This window comes from Acanthochromis polyacanthus, chromosome 1, assembly GCF_021347895.1.
Source record: "Acanthochromis polyacanthus isolate Apoly-LR-REF ecotype Palm Island chromosome 1, KAUST_Apoly_ChrSc, whole genome shotgun sequence".
Classification (NCBI taxonomy): domain Eukaryota; kingdom Metazoa; phylum Chordata; class Actinopteri; family Pomacentridae; genus Acanthochromis; species Acanthochromis polyacanthus.
Genome location: NC_067113.1, coordinates 20230478 through 20252610, shown reverse-complemented (window position 1 = coordinate 20252610; position 22133 = coordinate 20230478). Strand labels below are relative to the sequence as shown.

The 22133-nt window shown below is 39.4% G+C and overlaps 2 protein-coding genes across 7 annotated transcripts in view; both read right to left on the bottom strand.

Annotated features, from left to right (window-relative positions):
• Positions 1-6011, bottom strand: part of kidins220a (kinase D-interacting substrate 220a) — a 43832-nt gene extending 37821 nt beyond the window's left edge. For 4 of the 6 annotated variants that reach the window (XM_022197385.2, XM_051955182.1, XM_051955193.1 and 1 more), the window contains exons 1-4: positions 4241-4382; positions 2171-2329; positions 875-973; positions 66-164 (exon numbers count right to left, since the gene is read on the bottom strand). In XM_022197385.2, coding sequence (XP_022053077.2) covers positions 66-164; positions 875-973; positions 2171-2302 — 330 coding nt within the window. In that variant the 5' untranslated portion in view covers positions 2303-2329; positions 4241-4382. Of the gene's footprint in view, positions 1-65; positions 165-874; positions 974-2170; positions 2330-4240; positions 4383-5867 lie in introns of those variants that run through there. The other 2 variants (XM_022197367.2, XM_051955178.1) reach the window with 2 other exon arrangements.
• A 1742-nt stretch (positions 6012-7753) lies between these two features.
• mboat2a (membrane bound O-acyltransferase domain containing 2a) overlaps positions 7754-22133 on the bottom strand; it is a 53431-nt gene continuing 39051 nt past the window's right edge. The window contains exons 4-13 of the mRNA XM_022197419.2: positions 20955-21050; positions 19781-19836; positions 17446-17500; positions 14667-14853; positions 13792-13984; positions 12954-13057; positions 12799-12863; positions 12426-12558; positions 11495-11646; positions 7754-10223 (exon numbers count right to left, since the gene is read on the bottom strand). Of these exons, the coding sequence (XP_022053111.1) occupies positions 10049-10223; positions 11495-11646; positions 12426-12558; positions 12799-12863; positions 12954-13057; positions 13792-13984; positions 14667-14853; positions 17446-17500; positions 19781-19836; positions 20955-21050 (1216 nt within the window). The 3' untranslated portion in view covers positions 7754-10048. The remainder of the gene's footprint in view (positions 10224-11494; positions 11647-12425; positions 12559-12798; positions 12864-12953; positions 13058-13791; positions 13985-14666; positions 14854-17445; positions 17501-19780; positions 19837-20954; positions 21051-22133) is intronic.

Below are 22133 nucleotides of genomic sequence, written 5' to 3'. Positions count from 1 at the left end.
ACACAAAATTAGAGCTACCAACAGATTTTAAGTGAAGACAAACGCTCCTGTGTGTGTTTTCTCACCATGTCTCTGTGTTCCAGGTTGGCATTGTTCTCCAGCAGTTCCCTCACTACCTCAATGTGTCCCTCCTTAGCTGCCGAGATCAACGCTGTCCAGCAGTCCTGTATACAGAGACAACTAGTTACTGTGAGAACTCCCATCAGACTCCAGATTCATCTGACAAAGGATCCGTCAGAGCAGGACATGGGGCACCCAGGAATGGTCCAAGCACCCTACCTACCAGCTGGTCATACCAGGTGCTCATGGGAACACGGTGTCGCATTGACAAGCTCAGGTGTCAGACAGTAGAGTACGAAAAATGAGAGTTGGTGACTACAGTATGCTCTGCTTTCCCTCTCTTCTTCTGTGACAGTAAGCAGAAGTTAGAGGGAGCTACGTGTAATAGCAGGTTACACGTACGTGAGATGTTGATGAGAGGTGTGTAAGCATGCGTGCGTGTGCTTAAGTGGGAGGGCGCTTGCATGCGTGAGTGTGTGCGTGTGTGGGAGCTGGCTTGAGAAGACACAGGGTGTTGGCTCGTGAGAGGATCCTGTCATTTAGTCAAAAGCGCAAAGGTAAAAGTGTGTAATAAGCTGTCATTACGGCTCATGATGGATCATAATGGCTGAGGACTAAGTCCTAGTGTGGTGAGTTCAGCAAGATGGAACATCAAGGCCCCTAGTTCCTTCTTCTTTGTCATGTGGATGATGTGGTTGGAATGACCGCATTGTTTTTCACCTGTGCTTCCACTCCGTGTACACCGCATGTACCCCATGTGCGGGGGTGTACTCATATTAGGAAGTCTGAGATGTTGTGTTATTTGCTCGCTTACAACATCATCCAAGTTAACGTTGGCTCCTCTCCTAATGAGCTCTTGTAGGATCTCCAGATTGCCCTGCTCTGCTGCCACCATCAGGGGAGTCTGTCCGTTCTGAAACAAGGAGACAGGGAATAAAGTGAAACAGCAACAGGGATTTTTAACACACCAAAAAGCCAATTAATTATACTATTTTCTCATTAGCCCTCAGATAATTCCCTGGAAAAAGCAGTGAAATTATTTATTGATTCAACTCTAATGCTATACAAGATAATCTGAAAAGCAACCTTTAAATACCGTATGGCTTCTACTCAGTTTTCCAATTGGTCAGATTAAGGGCTTAAAATCTGGCATTAGTATGCTTGTTTCTCACTGACAACAAAAAGACTGAAATTCTAAATGTGTTTTTAGGCTCCAGTTTGTCTGTGGCCCATACTTTTATTTTATTTTTTTTAAATGGAAAAAAACTGTCATGCAGAGTACTTTTTAGTAAATGCTACTGAAATGCAACTCTTAAGTAGATAATTAAACTGCTAGGGAGTAGTTTCAGTTTTGGATTTAGTGGTTTTAGTGAGCATTTAATGCAGCAGGAGGGTGTACGTGGGAAGAATATGTCTATATAGACAAACATGGGAAAAGATCACACATCAACAGCATAGCTCAGTTATGCATTTTGAAGTTTAGAGGCAACAATGGCAATATAAAGCACAGAGCAACAACCTGAATAAGGCTTCAGCTACAAGATGATGCTTGTTAGCAGAATTTCACTGTGGGTTTTGGTCTTTTCCTACAATTTGCTCACACCATATCACATCATTGGACTCATCCTTGAATTTGTGCAATAATAAATAACTTCTATGTGTCATATATCACAATGACAGCATCAAAAATGTCACAAAATTCTGTGTGGGTCGCGTGGAGGTGTTGTATTAGCGGTTTTATTGACTTGAGGTTCCAAATACTGCCCTAAATTCACTCTTTGCTTCTTTCAGTGTACATTCCAACAGTGTTATCTAAGCACCGATGAAAAAGTTTCACTCCACATTCTTGTCTCTCTTCACTGTTTCTACCGAATAAAGGCGTATAAAGCTCAAAAAAACATCTTTTTAAAGAGAATCTTCATGCTTTACTGTTTTACAACGTCCAGTTTAAGGGGAGTAAATACGTTTAAAGAGTACTGTAATTCTAAATCTAAAATCCTGTTTCCTGCAAAACCCTTGTTACATGACATTAAAGAACCTTAAATTACTGCATGGCCTGCCCTGAGTATCTCTAGCGAACAGGAAGGCTGTTGCGATATGGCCGACTTACATCGCTCCTGCTGTCCACATCCTTGAACTTGTCCAAATGTGCTTTGATGGCAGCCAGATTCTCCTCCTCTACGAAGCTGAACAGACTCTGGACAGCCAGAGAGGTCATCTTTAGGGAGGTGGTGGTATCCATGGCTGTCTGCTAAGCACCTGTACACCACTGTAGAGTGAGAGGACAGCAGATTAGCTTTCACAATAAGCAAAGGACAGCAACGATATCTGTCTGGCCTGAGCAGCTAAATGTACGGCACTACAAAGAGACAAACAGAGACGTTAAAATCATGGCCAAGGAGAGGGCGTGGTGTGTCTTTGAAGTGATGTTGTCCAAACCAAGCTCACATGCAAAAACTCACCCATACAAGCAAAAAACAGAGTACATGTTTGTTGAGGGAGTAGTTACAGTAAATCTAGAAACAGGGAGACACCCAAACAATCAGAGAACAATTTCTGTGTTTGTGTGCATTCAAGTATGGATTGTTTTCTTCTAGCAGTTGTAAGATTCATTTCCAAGCACGAAACACGTCCACAATTGAAAAATTTTTCAACCAAAGGAAACTGCACATTTTTTCTCAAAGAATGTCCAAGTATGATTACAACAGCACAGTGCAGAGAACATGCTCATTAAACAAGAGCTAACAGGGCTCCTTAAAGTCTATTCAGTTTTGCTCAGTCTGTCTGCTCATGCTGAAAACATGAACTGAAGTTTGTCTACTCAGTGTAATGAAGGCATCGCAATGACAGCGTTCTGTTCAAGATAGCTAACCAAGTCATCAAAGACCAATGAAGACAAACAACAGCCTTTAAACTCTGACTCTTTGATGCAACAAAGACTCTGACAATCAGTGCACTCGACTGTGTGCTCCAATTATATCAAGGCCATCCTCCGATCAAGCCTCCTCCACTGCCTGGAATTCAACATTGCGGAAGTTGGTAAAAAAAAAAAAAAAAAAAGACGATTCTGCTTGAAAGTTCAACAGGAGAAAAAGAGTACACTTTTATATAGAAACTGCCTTGCATTGATGGGAAAATAGCAGTAAGACATAATTAGGTAATGGTCTGCATCGGGCAAATCAATGCACAGGGACCGCTTTGGGAAGATAATCTGTAATGAGGCTACGCATTCTAAAGCATTATCTTAAAATGTTCCTCAATTCAGTGAGTAATTTTACCCCCTTTACCTCACCTAGTGCATCAAGACTTATTTTCCTGCCTTGCTACTCTTTTTGCCAATAACTTCTTCCTACATTAAGGTCCCCTTGGAATAATAATTAAAAATGTCCAAAGTTGCCTGACATCAAACGTATAATACCACTGGAACCGAAAAAAAGCCCTCATTTAAGACTGCTTTTACTGTATGAGGGATTCAGCCGATCAATAAAAAGCTCATTAATGATTCATCAAGTTGGGCTCCTCCATCATAGTCAGGCGTACTTCCTGCCAGAGCAACACAGAATTAATCAGCTGCATTCATTGCTCGCAAGTTGCCTTGGCAATGGGTTTCACATAATAATAACTACCAAACACGCTGCTCAATATTTCACCATAATCCTTCAGACAAGCAGCTCAGGCTCAGGTCAATAAACGCTTAAATGTCACATGCCTTTTGGGGCTGTCAGCACAAAGGCTCAACAGTCCAGCCAAATTCAGAGCAGTCAATCAATGCATATCTACGGGATCTTTCCGTTTTTTGCTGGGTCTGACCCTCTTTATTCAGTCTGGGATTACCTGCCAACTGTTCTTCCATATCAGAGCAGAAGTGAGAAAAAAAAAAACCCTTTGTTTACAGTGATGGCAACAAGAGCCTGTTGACACACCCTCCCCAGCTCCTTGTCTCTCAGCACAATGGGTGGATGATTACACCAGGCAAGAACCAATCAGTTCACATTTTGCTCTCTCTCTCTGTTCAGCTGTGATCGGACACATCCTCGGAACAAAGTACATGCCCAGTAAATCTCAGCAGACACAACACAGAAAGAAATATAGAGAAAGCAATTAAATTATTAAAGATGAGCAATATTTTGGCACACAGTCCCAAGAGAACACTAAAAAGTAGAACATAAGAAACCCTTACCTTGGTGTAGGGTGAAACTTACATTTGTCAGGTCACCACTAATGTTGTACTAACACTACTACAATCCTTGCTCGGTCGTACAGAGTATCAACAAGCACTGCCGGGCTCACGCTCAGCATCCCCCCTTTTACTAACAGCTGAATATTAGATGAGGGGGCTGGCCTACGCCCAGCTCTTCCCAACACAATGGGCACACGCGAGCAGATTTCCATTCATTACATGCATTGGCTCGGCACCAAATGATGTAGATAAAAGGATGATGGGGGCAATTAAGATGTTGGGACAAATTTGTGTGGTTTAATTTTATGAGTAATGCAATAAAGTAGCATTTGGTTGATAATAATGGGAGCTGTTACTGGCAGATTATCACAGTAATCACAGTGCTTAAATGATTCAAAATCAGCTCCATACTGATATGAATCAAAATAAGCACGATATTTCACAGAGAGTTATTAGTGTTGCAAAAAAAGGAAAACATTTGCACAGATGAGCAAGAAAGTGCACAAAAAGAAATTTGGTGAAAGAAATTAGCAGATGGCCGCTGTGGAGCTGAAACAATCAGTCAATCAATTAGTTAGTCAATTATTTTGCTAATTTTTTTTTAAAGTAAAAATCAGCGAGGTTGCACTGCTTTACTCTGATTGTAAATTGAATTTGTGTTTTAGGCTGTTAGTCAGACAAAACCAGACATTTATAAAATCACTTTGGGCTTTAGGATGACGGGCATTTTTCACAATTTGTCTGACACCTAAAGAAATTAATTGTTAATGGCAGTCTAATGCACTGCTTATTCCACACAAATGTGACATAGAAAAGAAACTTAGATCTACTTTTGAGTCAGTTATGATCCAGCGTTACTGTTAAAACACTAGATATCATTGCAAAAATTCAAATAAAGTCCTGGTCAGTTGTGCTGTCATCTGAACACATTCAAATGTAGGTAGTGAACTGAGCAGGCAACACTGGATAGGATCTCTAAATTTAACCAGTCAGCTCTTTCTGGCTTGTCATGTGGGTATGAAACTGCTGAGGATTCAGTTCCCAGTTCTACATAACACCTTCAAAAAAACAAGTCTGCTGGCTTGTCTGGAAAACTTTAACAAGCAAAATATGGAAGTGGCGTATTTTCAGCCAGTGTCTTACACTAGAAGGGGTCTGAGTTTTACTAAACTTTCTGTTTGGGGTCACAGAAGTTGCTGGAGGGACACTTAAAAGTCTGCCAAACAAGCAAGGACACAGTGTCAATATCATGACAACTGCCTACATCTGCAACTTTAAATTCAGTTTTTCGTTCACAGACCACCTGACCCTGTTCCTGCCTCTTCAGGGCTGTCAGAAAGTTAAACATCTGTATCACACACACACATCACATGTCCTCAAATGTGACCAGCAAAGAAAAGTCACAAAAAAACTATTTTCTTGTCGTCTGACAAACGGTTTTTGACAGGAAAGTCACAAGCAGAGCAACTTCCCGTGTTTACTACAGTCACTAGGAAGCAACAGCAAAACACAAGCTAGCCAAACTCCCAGCGGCTAACAGGCTAACGCTAGCTCTCCAACAGGTCCGTGTACTTTTATCACCTTAAAAGGCAAATAAAGTACAATTCACAACTTAAAGTCATCTTACCTTAACCGGGCTGCTCTGTAATCATCTGTATTTTGATTCCGGTCCGGGAGGGGAACTTACAAACGTCGTGTTTTCTAAGTGATAATGTGCTTGCTTAAACAGCGGTGTTAACCAGCTACAGTAAAGACACAGTGAAACTCCTCCTACTATCCCGGTCACAGCGGTTAAACATGTGGTCCCCCACAAGATTAAAAAAACTACATAGTTTGACAGGATTACGCTGGACACACGGAACAGAGACTATCCACCACAAGTGAAAGATAAACATAAAAAAAGACAGTTCTAACCTACTTCCCTTGACTAGTAATAGGCCATGCTGTGTTTGACTTGTACTTTAGTTAATAGTTGATTTACAGAGTAAAATTTTAAAAACCTTGAATGATAGTTTTCAGTTCAGTAAACTATATAACAATATATAAAGTTTCAAAAATGATCTTTAGGAGGCTGCTTATACCTAATAACAGTCTAATATGAATACACAGTTTATGCTATCTGTACTATTTATACTGTGCAAACTACTGTTAATCTCTACCTATAAAATTAGATTATTTATTCATATTGTTTTCACATCTATATATCCATTTGTTAGCATGTTCATAGCCTCTGTGCATTCTGTTTATACTGTAACACACTGTATATATGATACTATAATGCACTTTACTGCTGTTTTTCATTTCTGGTTAGATACAAAACTGCCTTTAGTTGTCTTAGCACTTGCATTTGGCCATTGATACACAAAAATGCACCACTTTGCTATTTAGTAATGATAATAATTTACTAATTTACTACTATGTGTTCTATTTATTATAGGTTTTTGGTTATTTATTTATTTATCATAGCTCTCGCTTACAATTTACCGCAAATGTTATTTATTCTGTACGCTGCTGGACCTGGTACAAATTTTATTCCCTCATGTTTTTAACATGTCTCAATGACAATAAATGGAACTCAGCTGAACTGGATGACAGTAAAGTTTAATCTAATCGAATAATTCAGGACTACTTTTTCTGTTTCATCATTAACTTTTCATTGGATACATAGACAATTTTTGCTGGTAAATAAAGCTCATATTGCAGAACTTGCAATCTGACTTGTAATGGGATATTTTAATATATTGGAGATACGCTTACATTAGTAGAGGGTCAGGATACCATTTCAACTACTACAATTTCTTCTTATGTTTATTGAACTAGATAAAATAGGTTAATAACCTAAAGGAAGGAACAGTTTTTAAGAATATAAAGCACAAAACGAGGGCAAATCCTGTTAAAGTTTCTTGTTTAAAGTTTCTTATTAGGTGCTTTTGACCAAAATAGCTACATGAATGACATTTATGCGTTGATGAGAACTTTAGTAGCTTTACATACATTCTGGAAGTAAATATATTACTATAGCAATAAAATATACTATAAAAAGACATTCTATGAAATATTATTAAATATATATAATCACAAATAATGCATAGTTCACAGGATATATAATAACATTTGAGTGGATATAGATCATTTTTGCACAGGACATTTGGATTTTGATGATGGTTGTGTTCTAATCAAATGTCTCTGTATGCACAATACCAGGATCCTGAAACTGAAGCAGCCAAACTGAGTTTAGTCAATAATGATTATATTATATACATCTGTGATATTCCTATTGTTACATGTTAAATGTCCCTGATTGAAAGCCCTATTGCATTACTTCCAGTGTAAATATCAATATGTATACTGCATTCCTTTTAAAACAATATACACTGACATCGATCACCAGTAACTTTATACTGTAACTGTAATAATGTGACACTGCAGCATAGGAATATATCGATATGGTGTGCTGGTTTATTCGGGGAGTTTAGGTTAAAAAAAAAAAAATGTATTCATCATCAAACATAGTTTTAGTGTTTAAAAATAATTTCTCTTTATTTTGCCACATAAATCAGAATTTTAATGTACTGTTATACAAATCTTTCAATAAATTTCCTTCTGACACAAAAATAACCATTATGTTACACAGGCGCGCGCACGCACACAAACACACACGCAGGCACACATGCACACATACACACAAAAACAAAATGCGCCATTCATGATTTGGCACTTTGGACATATGGAGCAGTTTGCATTGATCTGCTGGTTTGGGTGGCCATGCAGTGCAATAATCGCTATGTTTGTAGAATGACATCCCTTTTCTTTAGGTGGGCCGCACTCGCCTACACAGGGCCCAGGCTACAAATATAGTTCACTTGAGATCACATCAACATGTACGGATCACATGAATACTGGTACACACACACACAGTTATGGCAGGAATATGCAAATGTTAGAAAGTCTTGAAAAGAAATGAGACGAGGTCCACACTTCAAAGCTCACCTCTGCTGCTTTGTTATTACTTTACATTAACTCAAATGCACCAATTCAACTCAAGTTACTGACAGATTTTTAGAGCGAGAGAGAAAAAAAAAATCATAACTTCTAAATGTCACGATATTGTCGGCTTGTTGCCAGATTATATCTGCTCCAATGGACACACAAACGTGTCATTTTATTGTAAAAACAGCGAGGTGCCTTTTAGGTTGCATCTCCTTTGCCAGTTCCATTTAATGAGGTGAAAACTTTCACAGGGATGGATGTTTGAACATCAGTGTGTTGTAAAGAGCAAATTGGATGATTTGAAAGGCCTATGGTGAGCCGTGGACCAAAGCAACATAAGGAACCAGTGTCTCTTACACCATACAGTAAATGCACCCTGAAACATCCTCTACTCTAACATTAAGTGCACACAATATGAAATAAGACCATTTAACCACAACAGCTGGTCTATGTCTTTGAGTTTTGTACAATTTTATTATGTCACATACATAAGTAACTGTGTCAGATTTCCTCACAGACAAATGCAAAATGCAAACTTGGTAAATTTGTAGCCTGAATATGTAAATATGGGTTTTTATGCACTGTGAATAAATTGGAACTCTTTTACATTCAGGTGTATTTTAATAGTTATGGCAAAAAAATTGTAACAATTAAGTCAATGTTGTGACCCGATTAGATTTATGTTGCATTTTGAAGATTTTAGAGTAATACTTCAACTGTCGAAATAGTTAACAAGGTCGTAAATAATCCATTATCTTGCCTTAACTATTATTTAGGACTTCTATTAATGGAACTTGTATTTCAGAAGCAATACATTTGAACACAGAGGAAACCTGTTGTGTGAAAAATATGAGTAGATTAAAAAAAAAAAAGCACACCTCTGAGCTCTAAAAAATAAAAGAAAAAAAGTATTGTAAATCCCGAGAGGATAAATAAACTCCCTTTGAAACGCACATTTATCTGATGGATCATGTTTGTCAAAAGAGCAGCAGATATGACAAATACAAAAAGAAACAAAAATCCATTTAGTAACTCATGAGCGCCTTTTTTTCTTTAAACTGTCCACTGCTGGAGACGGACGAGATCTGAATTTCACTTTTGGACTCTCTTGGTCAATTCATCCCAGAAGACAACAAACAAAACCAAAAAAAAAGAATGGATTTCAAACAGTGTTGTCACAAACATCTAAATACAAAACACGCACAATGTGAGTTCTTCTTGAATAAAGAGTTTTTAAAAAGACATAGAAATCAAACAATATTTCGAGGATCCTAAGGCCTGTTTGAAATTGGCAGCTGATGATAAAGGTTATGTTTCTTTTACACGTATACGTTTTCTGTTTCCACCTAACAGAGGCTTGTATCCAGACAATGACAAAAACCCTCCACATACTGCACTTCTTTTCTCTTTATACAACACAACACCCCAATAGGGTCACTGCATTTAGGTTCCTGCAGCGTGCCATCCAAACTGCTGTTTCACCTGCAGAGTACATAGAGGGTTTAAGGCAGCTTGGAAATCTCCATTTTCACTAATGTAAAGTAACCACTACCACTCATTAGTTTACACCGTGGCCATTGCTTCATTTTGGTCTCTCATCCATGTCAGAAGTGTGATTGCTGTCATCCTTGCTACTGGAAGTTTTGACAGGATGTTGACTTGTGTTTTTTTGTTGTTTTTTTCTGTCTGATAGGATTCTCAGAGATATTTGGTTCTTTGTCAGGTAAACAGACTCGACACACTCCAGCTCTCAGTGGTTTCGTAGTTCATCTCAGTGTTTCTGCTGCTGATGGGACTGTGCGTCGTGTATCCCGGGCCTCATGTGGCCTTGTCTTTCTGGTTGCAGTTGTTGTCTGTGCTGTTGTGATCTGTGTCCTGTACGCTGTCCTTCTGGAGGATGTCCTGCTGCTCTTTGGGCTGCCGGCGTCTCGATTTGACAGGCAGGGCCAGGACCACCAGCAGGCATAGAAGGTGTAAGCAGAAGTACCAACACCTGTGAAGACAAGCAACAGCAGGAATGATGTGAATAGAGTTTACTAATCGAAGGATTTAAAGATAAAAGATGAAAACAGGTGCAGAACATCAAAGTTTTTTTAATCTTTGTATTAATATTGAATAGCCTACAACACTATCAACAAAAAAACTAGTATACAACAACACAAAATATAACAGGGTGTCGACAGTATAATATCTCAGTTAATCATTGATTCCTTATAATAGGGTCTCTGTGATCTCAGATGCAAAATAATGAGGACTGTTTTGCTTCATCCCATATTAACTGCAGACACACAGGGTGGAAATGTATTTCAAAACCTGATCCCAGTTCATTTTAGAACTACATTTAGGATCATTAATCATATCATTTATTTGTTTCATTTAAAGAAAGTAAAAAAAAAATGAACAAACTAAGTTTCTAAAAGTCAAACAACATATTATTTTCCTGTCTTTTTTGATCATAGCTGTGCAACCCTTTCCCCTAACAAGCCAACAACAGGAATATAGAAAAATCTTAAGCTGAATTAAAATATAGCTAAATTTGTTGCCACTTTAGTATAATGGGCCCAGATGCACTACTTTGGGCCTAACTGAAATAGTTCAACAACTATTAAACAGATAGCGTGGAAATTTGTACAAATATTCATGGTCCTATTTAATCCTACAGACTCTGGTGAACTGATTATTCCTCTTGACCCACCATGAGGCTGATATTTTTGAGCTTTTAGCAGAATGCTTTAAAATCCACCACATGAACTGGCATTGACTTTGAAGACATTCCTGTTCCCCAGAGGATGAATTAAAATGACTTGTTGTTCGCTTCATGTTTCATCTCGCGCCAACATCATTTGGTCAAAATTATTATTTGTCCAGTTCTTTGGTTTAGGAACAAATCCCTGCAAAGTGAGTCTGTTTTATACTGCCCGTCTAGGAGCCACTTGCTGATGATTGGGTCTTTATTTCATGGAAGCAGCTGACGTTGAGTTGGCCCGTTTTATTTCCTCCTCATCAATCCTCCCCATCCTTCGCTCGTTAAGCTGTCTTGTTAACCGTTACAGCCTGACGGGACCCAGGCTCATAAAAAAGTGCTAATTTCTACACCAAGGGCAGCCGCTTCATTTACATTCCCATTATTACAATAATTCCACATAACAAGTCACTCTACTAATTGCCCCACAGAAAAGCCCACACTGTAGTACTCTGTCTTGTACTCCTCAGTGTCAAACCTGCAATACTGCGTTAATATGAACACACATTTTAACTAAATACCTGTAGAATTTGAGCGAGGGTCCCACAGCAAGTAGGACAAATGGCACCACTGTGTAACTAATGGCAACCTGAGTCCACGCCCACGTGATGACATCATAGATGCATTTGTACGAGCCAGACACCAGGAAGTACGGTCTGATGTTGTGTCTTATCTGGAAGAGAAGAAAATGACCGTAAAGTTGAATTTCTCAACAAAAACAAGCTGTAAACCTTAAATTACAATCCTTTCATTTGACTGTTCAGTAAACTAAAGTTGAACTGAACTGAGTGACCTGGTTCCAGAAATTACTGCCTAATGCTGCTTGTTATCCGCCCATCTCCCATTTTTGCCTCCTCTTTCTGTCTTTTTCTGTCTCACAACCCTTCGGAGACATCAATCTCCATGTTGCAGTGGCCAGTAGGAACTGGGTCAGTGATCTGTGTGTCCTCTTTCAGAAAAAGACGGGTAAAGTCCTGCAGAAACTCACCTGCACAACAAATTTACGGCTCTGGCATTTCACTTAAACAACCCAGTGTGTTTCTACTGTACTATCAGTCCACTGTCTCTCCGTAAATATCCTCATGTCTTCTTCTTTTACACAACTAGCGTGAAGAAGTCTGGCTTAGCAGAGATTAGTGGTAATGGCCTCACACTTAAAATGAAGTAGTGGTACATTACTTCAACATTATCCACTTACTCTCCATAAAATGGTTTTGTTGTGTGTTTGTTGGTCTGCTAAGTAGCTGTGGTAAATCTAAAGAGCTCTTACGCACTAGCAGGGAAGAACAGATGCATTTTGTGCTCACTATATTATAGATCCTACGTTCCAAAGAGGACTTTTTTACGCATTTAGAGGCATAATTTTATCTAGTTTGACTGAATTTGGACGGCTAAAACAATATTCCAGCTATAGGTAATGCATAGACAATATAGCTAGATGTTTGTACTCACTGCACGTGCGGCCATGGTCATGGCGATTCCAGTGAGGAAGGTAAGGTAGTAGCCTGGGTAGACCCCGTGCCACATGGCTGACAGCAGGAAGGTGGCAGCGGTGGGGTTAATGGCACAGCGCTCATAGCACACCCTGAGAAGAAAACCGTTCAAAAAGAGTAGAAACAACTGAACAAATGACTCATTACAGACTTCCAGCACCTGGAAAAATACACAAGCTCACTGCACCAAAGTTAATTGCTTCAAGTTGAGCTTCTAGTCAAATATGATCATCAAAACATTAGACATGAGATGTGCAGATTCTCTACAGAAATCTCTGAGTCTCTTGAGCAACATCCGGTAAAAAAAACAAAAAAAACCTGAATGCGTTTACCTTTTGAGCCAAAGAGCTGTTTGAATATTCCAGTTGTCTAGGAACATCTTGAAACTGGTGGCAAACTGAAAGTGAATCCAGAACAACATACTTTTAGCTTTTAAGTGCAAAGGGCCTTCATCGAAGTAAAACAGATCTCGTGACATGATCCAAACCTCAATATCCAGAATTCTGAGATTGGATATAAGGTCCCACCGTGGGGAGCCATCTATGTTGTATCCATTGAAGCCAAATCCGGCTGCGTTGTTGATGGCGTCAGCTGCAGGAGAAAGGTACAAATATTCTTAGAGTACGATAACAACAGCAAGGGGCTCCGCATCCTTAGAATAGATGAGTTTGTGAGGCGGTGACAGAAACAGATGGACATACGGCTTCACGTGTATTTGTTGTTGGTTAAGAGGGAAGAGCTGCAGTTTTCATTTGAGCACTAGATGGCACTGTTACATCAAGAGACGCTGTTAAATAAGAGGATTTTTTTTAGGCTGCAACCACACATAGTGCACTACAGACTACTTCAAAAATCATCATATTCGCTGATCGCAGAGCAGCTCAGTGCGTTCATACTACTTAAAGGAGCAGTGAGACTGAATAAAACCTCATCAGTTTAGCATTCACACGAGTTTTTTTTGTTATTCATTCATTTCCGCAATATTGTATCTTGCTGCCAGTCTCTGGTAAAGGCCTTCAAAATAACAAATTGGATCTTGCTGCATTCGATCAAATATGTCATTTTGAAGGCCCACACCATCCACGGCCTTCTCTTACACTCAACAGTAGGTTTGCTTCTCTTCATTTTTCGTGCATGTTACACTTTAGAAACTGATCCACATATCGGAACATCTTATTTAGATATAGAAGGTAAAGTTGCAGACATCACAAAGTAATTCATTGATTGCTTTAATTTACAAAAATCTAATATTATTCTTGGACTGCATAACAAGTGATTGTGTGGTGATGATGTGTGCTCCACTATTACAGTCACATTGAACTCACCAAGTGTCCAGACAAAGTAGTACTTTGGCCTCAGAGCCAGCATGGCCAAATAAAGGTAGATGACCTGCTGAAGGAAGGGTGTGGAGTTGACAAAGTCATCGTCTATGGAGTGCTCCACTGGCAGCAGCTTGCACAGCGACAGATAGATGGCCAGCGAGATGGCACATGTACACAGCTTGGAGATGACGTCATTCTGGATAGATGCGAGAGGAGGGAGTGTGATCCAAAGCAGCGATGCAATTAAAACTCATTAAACGGTGTTATATTCCAAAAAGGAACATGAGATATGATATTTTTCCTTTCAAACAAGCAGTTAAGAGGATTTGAAGTTAACTCCAGTCCTTGAGCATTCTCTCCCGTTTTATATTTAGTAACATCTGTGTTTCACTCTGTTCTTTTGTCTTGTGCGATGAACACACTCGCTTTTGGAGTGTAATTAAATTATTTTTGCATAATGCAGCAAGACTATATGAATAACCTTGAGATTTAGACATGTGCGTCATTAAATTCTTAATAATGTCTGAGTTTTTGTTTCTGTAAAGAGAACTGAGCAGATTCTAATTACCATGGACATATTAAAACTGCTCCACTCAGGGCCTTTCCAACATTATCCAACATGCACTTACAAGAGAATGGTGTAGTATTAAATCAATTTTTAGCCGAATTCTGTGAGGGTTTGTAGCAATTTTGAAAATAGAGGTCTACTTTAACACAGTGTTTACATTCATGTGGCTAAAACTGCAGCATTTGTATTTATTGTAAAGCCCATCTGTGAGACAAATTTCCTTTTGTACTATACTTATTTCTGCAAAAAGAAATTGAGCTAAATGGGCCTCATGGCTATACAGAATCATCTCCACAGAGGTGTGCTGTACCTTTGATGAGGGTTCACTCTGCTTGTACTTTCCATTCTCCTTGCCGTTGGCGTTCTCCTGGTGCCGTGGCTGGTAGCACGTCCCCTCAATGAAGGCCATGTAGTCATTGTAGGAGCAGGTGGGCCCTGCCAGGATACCCATGAAGTTACAGTTGTAGCTCAGGTATTCCAGCAAACTGGGCATCCGACTGAAATATGACAAAGTAGAGACAAGGGCAGAGAGTTAGGAAAACAAAGGAGAAAAATGGAAACTAGAAAATGTTCTCATGTGTTAAACCATCAGATTGTGTTTCAGTCGTTACCCAAGTAGCAGGAAACAGTTTTAATCTCACGTCCAAAAAACAGATATTTATCATTTCTAACAAAGTACCTTTCAGGCTAAATGTGAGCCCAGCCTTTTAGCTGCAACATTCATTCAGTGTTTGGAGGATGATTATGTTCCATGATAAAGTAGAAATGTCCTCAAACATCATTCCAACAATGTTTTCCAGATATAATCAAAGCCTCAGGTGATGTATTAACAAAGGTGGAAGATTTACAGGGTCTCTGCAGAAATCAGCCAGTCAAATTTAATGCATTTTAATGCCATACTGTAAAGATTTCACTTCCACGACCGTGAACTCAACAAATTACACGGGTTTGTTTTTTTGTAAAAGATGATTTTTATATGAAAACTGTCCTTACATTTCACTTTTTCTTAATCCAGAAACTACCCCTGACCACCCACAAGCTGTAGTCATTCTCTGAAATCCATGTTTTCTAGCCATTTTTGCTGGAATTTGCATTTCCCAGCTCTCCTCCACCTGGTCCAGCCTGCTGGCCACTTTAAACACATGCAGTTTTTGGCAACTGTACCTGACCGTCCAGAACAATTACCGCAATGTTTCAGCATGCTTACAGAGATGCACATATCGGACGAATCACAGTCTATATTTATTTATTATTATTGTCAAATACTTTTCTTGAAAACTGCAGAAAGAATTTTTTAATGCCACTGAGAAGCAAATTGAATGATTTTTAAAGCCATGTAAGGCCTTAATTTTCGCAAAATCAATTTAATGACTATTAATGCTTTTAATGCCCTGCAGAAACCCTGATATAGCTGCTATACTCGAGGGATGTTTTGAGAATAACATTCAATCAACACATTATAGAATGTTCTTCTATCAAACATTCTCACAGTGTTACACAACAACAAAGAAGGAATGTTTTCAAACAACATTCACAAAGTGTTATTCAGATGTTATTGAGGCATAAGATGACAAAATGTTTTATAATATTTGCCTTTTATGAGGAGACACGTTGCAGAACGTTCTCTTAAAGTTTCCCTACTGATAACGAAGAAAACGTGCTTTCCATGCAACATTCAGAAAATGTTTTCAAAGAGTTGTCGAAGTCTCAGATGTCAGAACATACTTTATAAGACTTTCCCGTAATGTGACATATAAACGAAGGTGGAACGTTCTGCCAGGAATGTTCTGAAGAAGTTTTAGAAATGTTGTTGAGCGAACCTATTGCCAAAGTTACAAAATATTCCAACAATGTTCCATAACAAACATAAATAATAGCAAAAGAAGACTGCTTTCAGTGCCACACTCAGTTTAAAGAATATTAGGGCAAAACTGTCAAACAATCTCATCATCAAACACTGTTTGAACATCCAACCTTTAAGGAGAACATTCCGGGAATGAAAAGAAAACCTTCTACTGAAAACAGAACTTTTGCAGAACTATCCCAGAGCATTTTTTTGGAACAAGAAAATTCCAGATGAAACATCAGACTGCGTAAACCCAGTGACTTGGAGGAGTGGTGCCAAATTCTGCTACCTGTCCACTGAGAAACCACTTCATTCTGTTGAGCTGTTCAGGAAAAGACGAGGACCTTGACTGACCCTCTGCTCTTCCCTGTTGAATTTCCTCTGCAGGGTGAAGCAGATCTGTCTGAACACGAGTTCTCGTTGGGACTGCTAATTCCCCTCCTTCCCTGTAGCCATCTCAGAGTTCGCAGCTGACTCACAGGAGCCCAGCAAAGGTTTGTGCAGCGAAGCTTTTTATTTTAGGTTTGGAAATTATGCTGTGGCTGTACTTGAAAGTTTTTGTGATGATTAGATTAAAATGTATGTCTTTTATGATGCTTCTGACTTTGTTTTTGTAGCATTATCTAGTTTGGAAAAAAAGTGGCTGCATGAGAGTATTTATGTGTGTATCTAGGTTAGTTATAGATGTAACTAGTATGTTTTTTTTCCAGTTTCTTTCTTTCTCTTATCAAGCACTTCCTCAGCTGTGGTTTTGATAATTACTTTATGTATAAGCTTCTTGTTTTGCCAGTCCTGTTGTCCCACATCAACTCCCTGTTAATTAACAATGGCAACCCATCTCCCTGAGCAAGTCCTACTTGTACATTTTTGCTGCATCTCAGCTGCATTACCAACAGGAGTGGCTGGGAAGAAAAATCTGCAGTTGTAAAGCAGGATATATGGAGGGCATGGGCATTCCCGCAATACGAGTCACCTGAGAGTAGTCTGAGCGTGGTTTCCAAGATACCGAGTGTCTAAAAACTGCTTGACAGCACCAGCGAGAGACGGAAAGGGTGGAAGAGGAGGGGGTGCGACGTGGTGATTTCCTATGCAGACTGCAATAACGCCATTATTAAAATAAAGAGCATCATTCCTCTCAGGCTGAGCTCATGAATGCCACTTCAAAACCACATCAGCATTTTAATTCAGCCTAACTGAGTGAACCCATCATCTGAAGCAGTAAAAACATACCTGAGTCACATACCTGATAGCTAGGTATTTCTGGCTGGGAGTCAGCTGACTTTCTCGCTTGGTCAAACCTGCAGACAGATACAGAGAGACACCTCAGTGGTAACACGGGATAAAAGCCTGACAGTATATAATATGGACACACATATTCTGACAAAAATCAAAGTAAAGGTGTGCAGGTATTGCAACCAAAAGCTAGCCAGATAACTACAGGTAACCACCATTGCAACACACAGGCTCAGAGGCCAGTAAAGACGTGGAACTTTAATGCAAATAACATCCACTTGCTTTGGATGAGTGTGCAGAGGACACTGGGTAAGAGAGAGAGGAAGGGAGGGAAGCTTTGGAAGGAAAGGGCAACGCAACAGTGCAAGCATTCCACTGTGTACACAACCTCACAATAACTCTGCTCTTCCACTGCTCAGTTGGCTCTTTTTTTTTTTTGTGAAGTCCTGTGGCTACACAACTCATTAGACAACAAGAGCAAACAGGTCATTATGCAAGGCTATGCTTAGTTAAATTCCACTGCTCCTCTGGCCTTAAACTGAATCTCTGATCCCAAACAAAAAAAAAAGAAGAGCCAGACATTTTAAAAACAGAAAGCCTCATTTGAGTCTCATTTCTGACATGCTTATTAAATATTATATACATTTCATCCATATCGCTTTATTCACCATGTCTAATTTAAAAATTGGCCAAAAATCAACAGCTTGCACTATCCAGATTGTGTAAAAAATGTAAAATTCTGCCCTTCTTGGGGCAACCATGTAAACATTCAGGACTCAGTTGCAATTCACAGTCACTTGACAAAAATTCTGAAACCTTTTGGCTGAGCTGCAGGCTGTGTTTACACAAAGCAGATAGGAGACAAGTATGGCAACAAATAAAAGATTTTAGTGGTAAAATATGCATAGTATGTAGAGTCACCTTTTACACAGTATTGGTAGCACCTGTGGGCACTTGGCAAGGCTTGCACATGTTGACTCCATTTTTTTTATTTTTTGTAAAAATCATTTGTGGAAAAAATGTCCACTAATGTCCCACTAAAAAATTAGTGGGACTTTAGTGGAAAAAAATGCAAAAGAAACTTCCAAAAGTCACAAATGCAGCAACTTGATTTCAACAACAGAATAAAAAAAGAAGGGCGGTTCGGTTGGGGGTCGGCTGGATCTCCATCAACAGGAATGTAGAATGGCAGAGGGGCGGGGCCTACAGGGTGGGGGCGTGGCTACAGGAAGCAGGAAGAACTTCAGCTTCTTTAATGATTTATGGCATTACAACCGTTTCATACTGAATTAGGGGACATTTTTTGAGTTTTCTCAGCATTTAGCCATGGTTTCTGCTGCTCTATAGATTTGCAGGGACTTTATATTGCACTGAAAAATGTAGTAAAAAAAAGTGACAAAAGCATAACCCTCTCCCCTATATATATTTTTACATTTTAGCAGTCTGACCAAGAGCAAAAAACTGTGAAGCTTGTAAGTGTGTGAGAATACACAGTAGTCAGGTGTAAGGGGCTGGCAGGTCTATGAGGAGGGAGATTACGGTCTTGGATTCTCATTAGGCGCACAGTTGCAAGGAGAGACAGTGATCTGAACAGAATTTAAAACACTATACTACCCTACACTGCACACACCAGTATACAAACTGTCATTACTGAGCAGATTGTGTTCAGTCTAGAACATCCTGATGGGACTTAAGACTCCAAGTGGGAGCTAAAAAGCTGTAAGTGACTCATCGCCCTCTTAATCTCTAAGCCTCTCTGATTCTTGATCACACTTGCTTATTTGAACCTTGATGTCAATTTTCCATCTTTATTTAGTCCTCATTAGCACACATGGTGTCTCAGTTATAGCAATGAAATCATTCTGTCTCAAAAAGCTGAGAAAGTATCAAATCCAGGTCAAGACAAAGCCCACTAAAGCTGCTCTGCCTTTGAAGTCAGAAGATCTGCAGTGATTTCACAGATTTTTTATAATTCTTGCCTTGATATGTACGTGCTCCAATAAATGTTTGAAGTTTTACAATAATATTTGAACAGTCTACTATCGGTTTATGTTAAAAGTAAGCCACTAATGTGTTACATAGAGAGAGAGGAAGGGAGAGAGTGCACACTTGATCATTGCTCCATTACATAACTATGTTTATGCTCTCTTTCTGGTTCACTAGCCAGTTGTCAGAACTGACTACTGGCTCGGAAACGTGACCATGTGATCTGTTTTTAAACTCCAAAGAGAACTGAGCTGACATTTTCACTTCTGTCATGTCTGTCACCTGTTTTTTTTTTAGAGGATGTGCACACACACACACTGAAAACACACAGTCTTTGAAGACACTTTAATTTGTCTTACCATCATGTATTTCAAATGCCAAGCTGGTAATCTTCTGTGTTATAACCATCATGGGCCTAATAAAGAGAAAACAGAAGAAAAAAAAACTTAGAGCACATTCAGCTAACCCATCATACTGTTTTGACTTTTTCTTAAGAAGCTGACATTTTCCAAAAACTATTTTTCTCACATATGGAACCGTTTTTTAAACGGTTAGTCAAACATTGGTTCCTTTTGCTTATTAAAGGTAGTGTAGTAGCATAAAGTTATGTTTTTGATGCGATCTTGAACAAATGGGCTTAGATGCCAGTTTATGTGGTCGTGGTAGTAACAGAACCAGCTGCTGTAGTCACATCTTCACAATGGGAAGTTTCTGCTGGGATCATTGTAGTATTTTTTAAACTTTCTGTTCTTCATCTCTATTTTGTAGCTCCCAAAACAGTGCTGTGCTGCTCAGCCCTCTTAATCCTGATTTAATGAAATCTTTCTCCATCAAAGCATGATATGAATAACACTGCACAGTCGGCTCTCATGTGATTTAGCCTACATTTAAAATAAATACAACTTTTCATTGATGCTTGCATCAGCAAGTTCTTAATTTTATACAAGAAAACTGCCGGTGGCAACATCAAGCTAAGCTACAGTGAGGAACAAGGTGCAGGCTGGAGATGATCTGCTTTATAAATAAATCTGCCTCAAAGTTTTTGAAGGAAATTTTTAGATTACAGCACAGCTGGTCATAAGGGTCACACTGACATTTAGAAAAACATGCGAATTTGACATTTTCAAGAAAAACAGAGGGACAGCAGACGTAGCTGAAGGAGTGAAATCTCTGCCCTCACAGAGGCAGTATGGGTTTGCATTGGGTTGCTTAGCAACTAGCCACCCCCACCCTGGTGGGAGTACAGGCTGTCTGCTTGAATTGTCAGACAGTCTGGAGGAGTGGGAACCAACCGCAAGGAACTACAGTTCCTATCGTCGTCCTCCTGCGGACACAGCTGATCAGTGTGACACGCTCTCGTCTTAGTTTAGCTGCTTACATCAGATCCAAAATTGACCTGACTCTTACTGATAATTTCTCCTTTCAGCATTACTTGCGCTATATTTCACACACAAAATCAAACGAAGAGAGTCTTCAATTTTGAATTTAAAAACCAAAAAAACTGAAGAGCTATATAGTGTGAGGGTAACTTACCCTGTAAAATCTGCAGAGTACATGCCGTAGTCAAACACGTAGACTCGTGTGATCTGACACAATATCAGATATCCGAGTGTCACAATGAAGCAGTACCTGTACAGAGAAGAAGACAAAGAAAATCAGACAAAAAGTACAGCGGTTTAACATCTGAAATACAGAAAAACCACTGTGAAAAGAGCTGAGACAATTTTGAAACACATGATATAAAGCTTTAATTTTAGAGTTCTAAGGCTCATAGGCTTCTATTACTTTGTTTGCATATCTATGGCAGTGTAAGGTTTTTGTATTTTTAATGCAGCACAAAAGTCAGTGGCGTCAGCAACAGGCCAGAACTATGGAATTGAGCAGGGGTCAAAAATGGAACAAAAGGACAGAGAAGGCTCCAATAATGTGTCACTGTCAGTGGAGGAAGACAGAGGACAACACGACCTTTTAACAGAAGGCCAAAGACAGAGCAGCACTAAAGCCAGTAGTACAAAGCTGCTGCAGAGTCAGCCCAAGTCAAAGCTAGGCTAGATAGCATCCCAACGCTCCCAACAATAAGAGAATTGTGCTGCTCTGAGAAGGAACACAGCACACCATCAAGACCGAGGCTGCGTTGGAGATGAGACACAACGGGACCTCTTGATTCTACTGTACATGACGCAGCCCAGACACCACCTGATCTGTGCTGCCCGGCATTTATAAAGCAAAATAAAATAACGGCATTCAGAGCTTTTCTCTCCAAAAACTCATCCTGAGATTAGACACTGCTATTAATCCCCGAAACTCTCAGAGGAGGCAGCGAGAGCACTGTAAACAGGAGATAATTATTACACAGTCCTTTTATGTGCTTGGAGATTTCTGTGTTTGCATACAACCCACACGTGGCATTTTATCAGAGGGCATAACAGTTTACACAATACTCTTGGGCATCTTGCACATATGGGGGACTACGCAGCTCCTCACGATGCCGTTCACATTCCCACACCTGCCGTGCTCATTTGAACGTGCTGCATGGATACATTCAGTAATACAATGTGTGTTTTTTGGAAAAATGCAGCGCCCTGGAGCTTTCTACACTGGAAACCCTACGTAGTATTTAGCTAAAATTGGCCACGCAAACGCAAACTTTTGATCTGTCTAGAAAGTAGCTGTGCTCATTATCAGAGGAACAGTTATGATTTCTTTACGTAA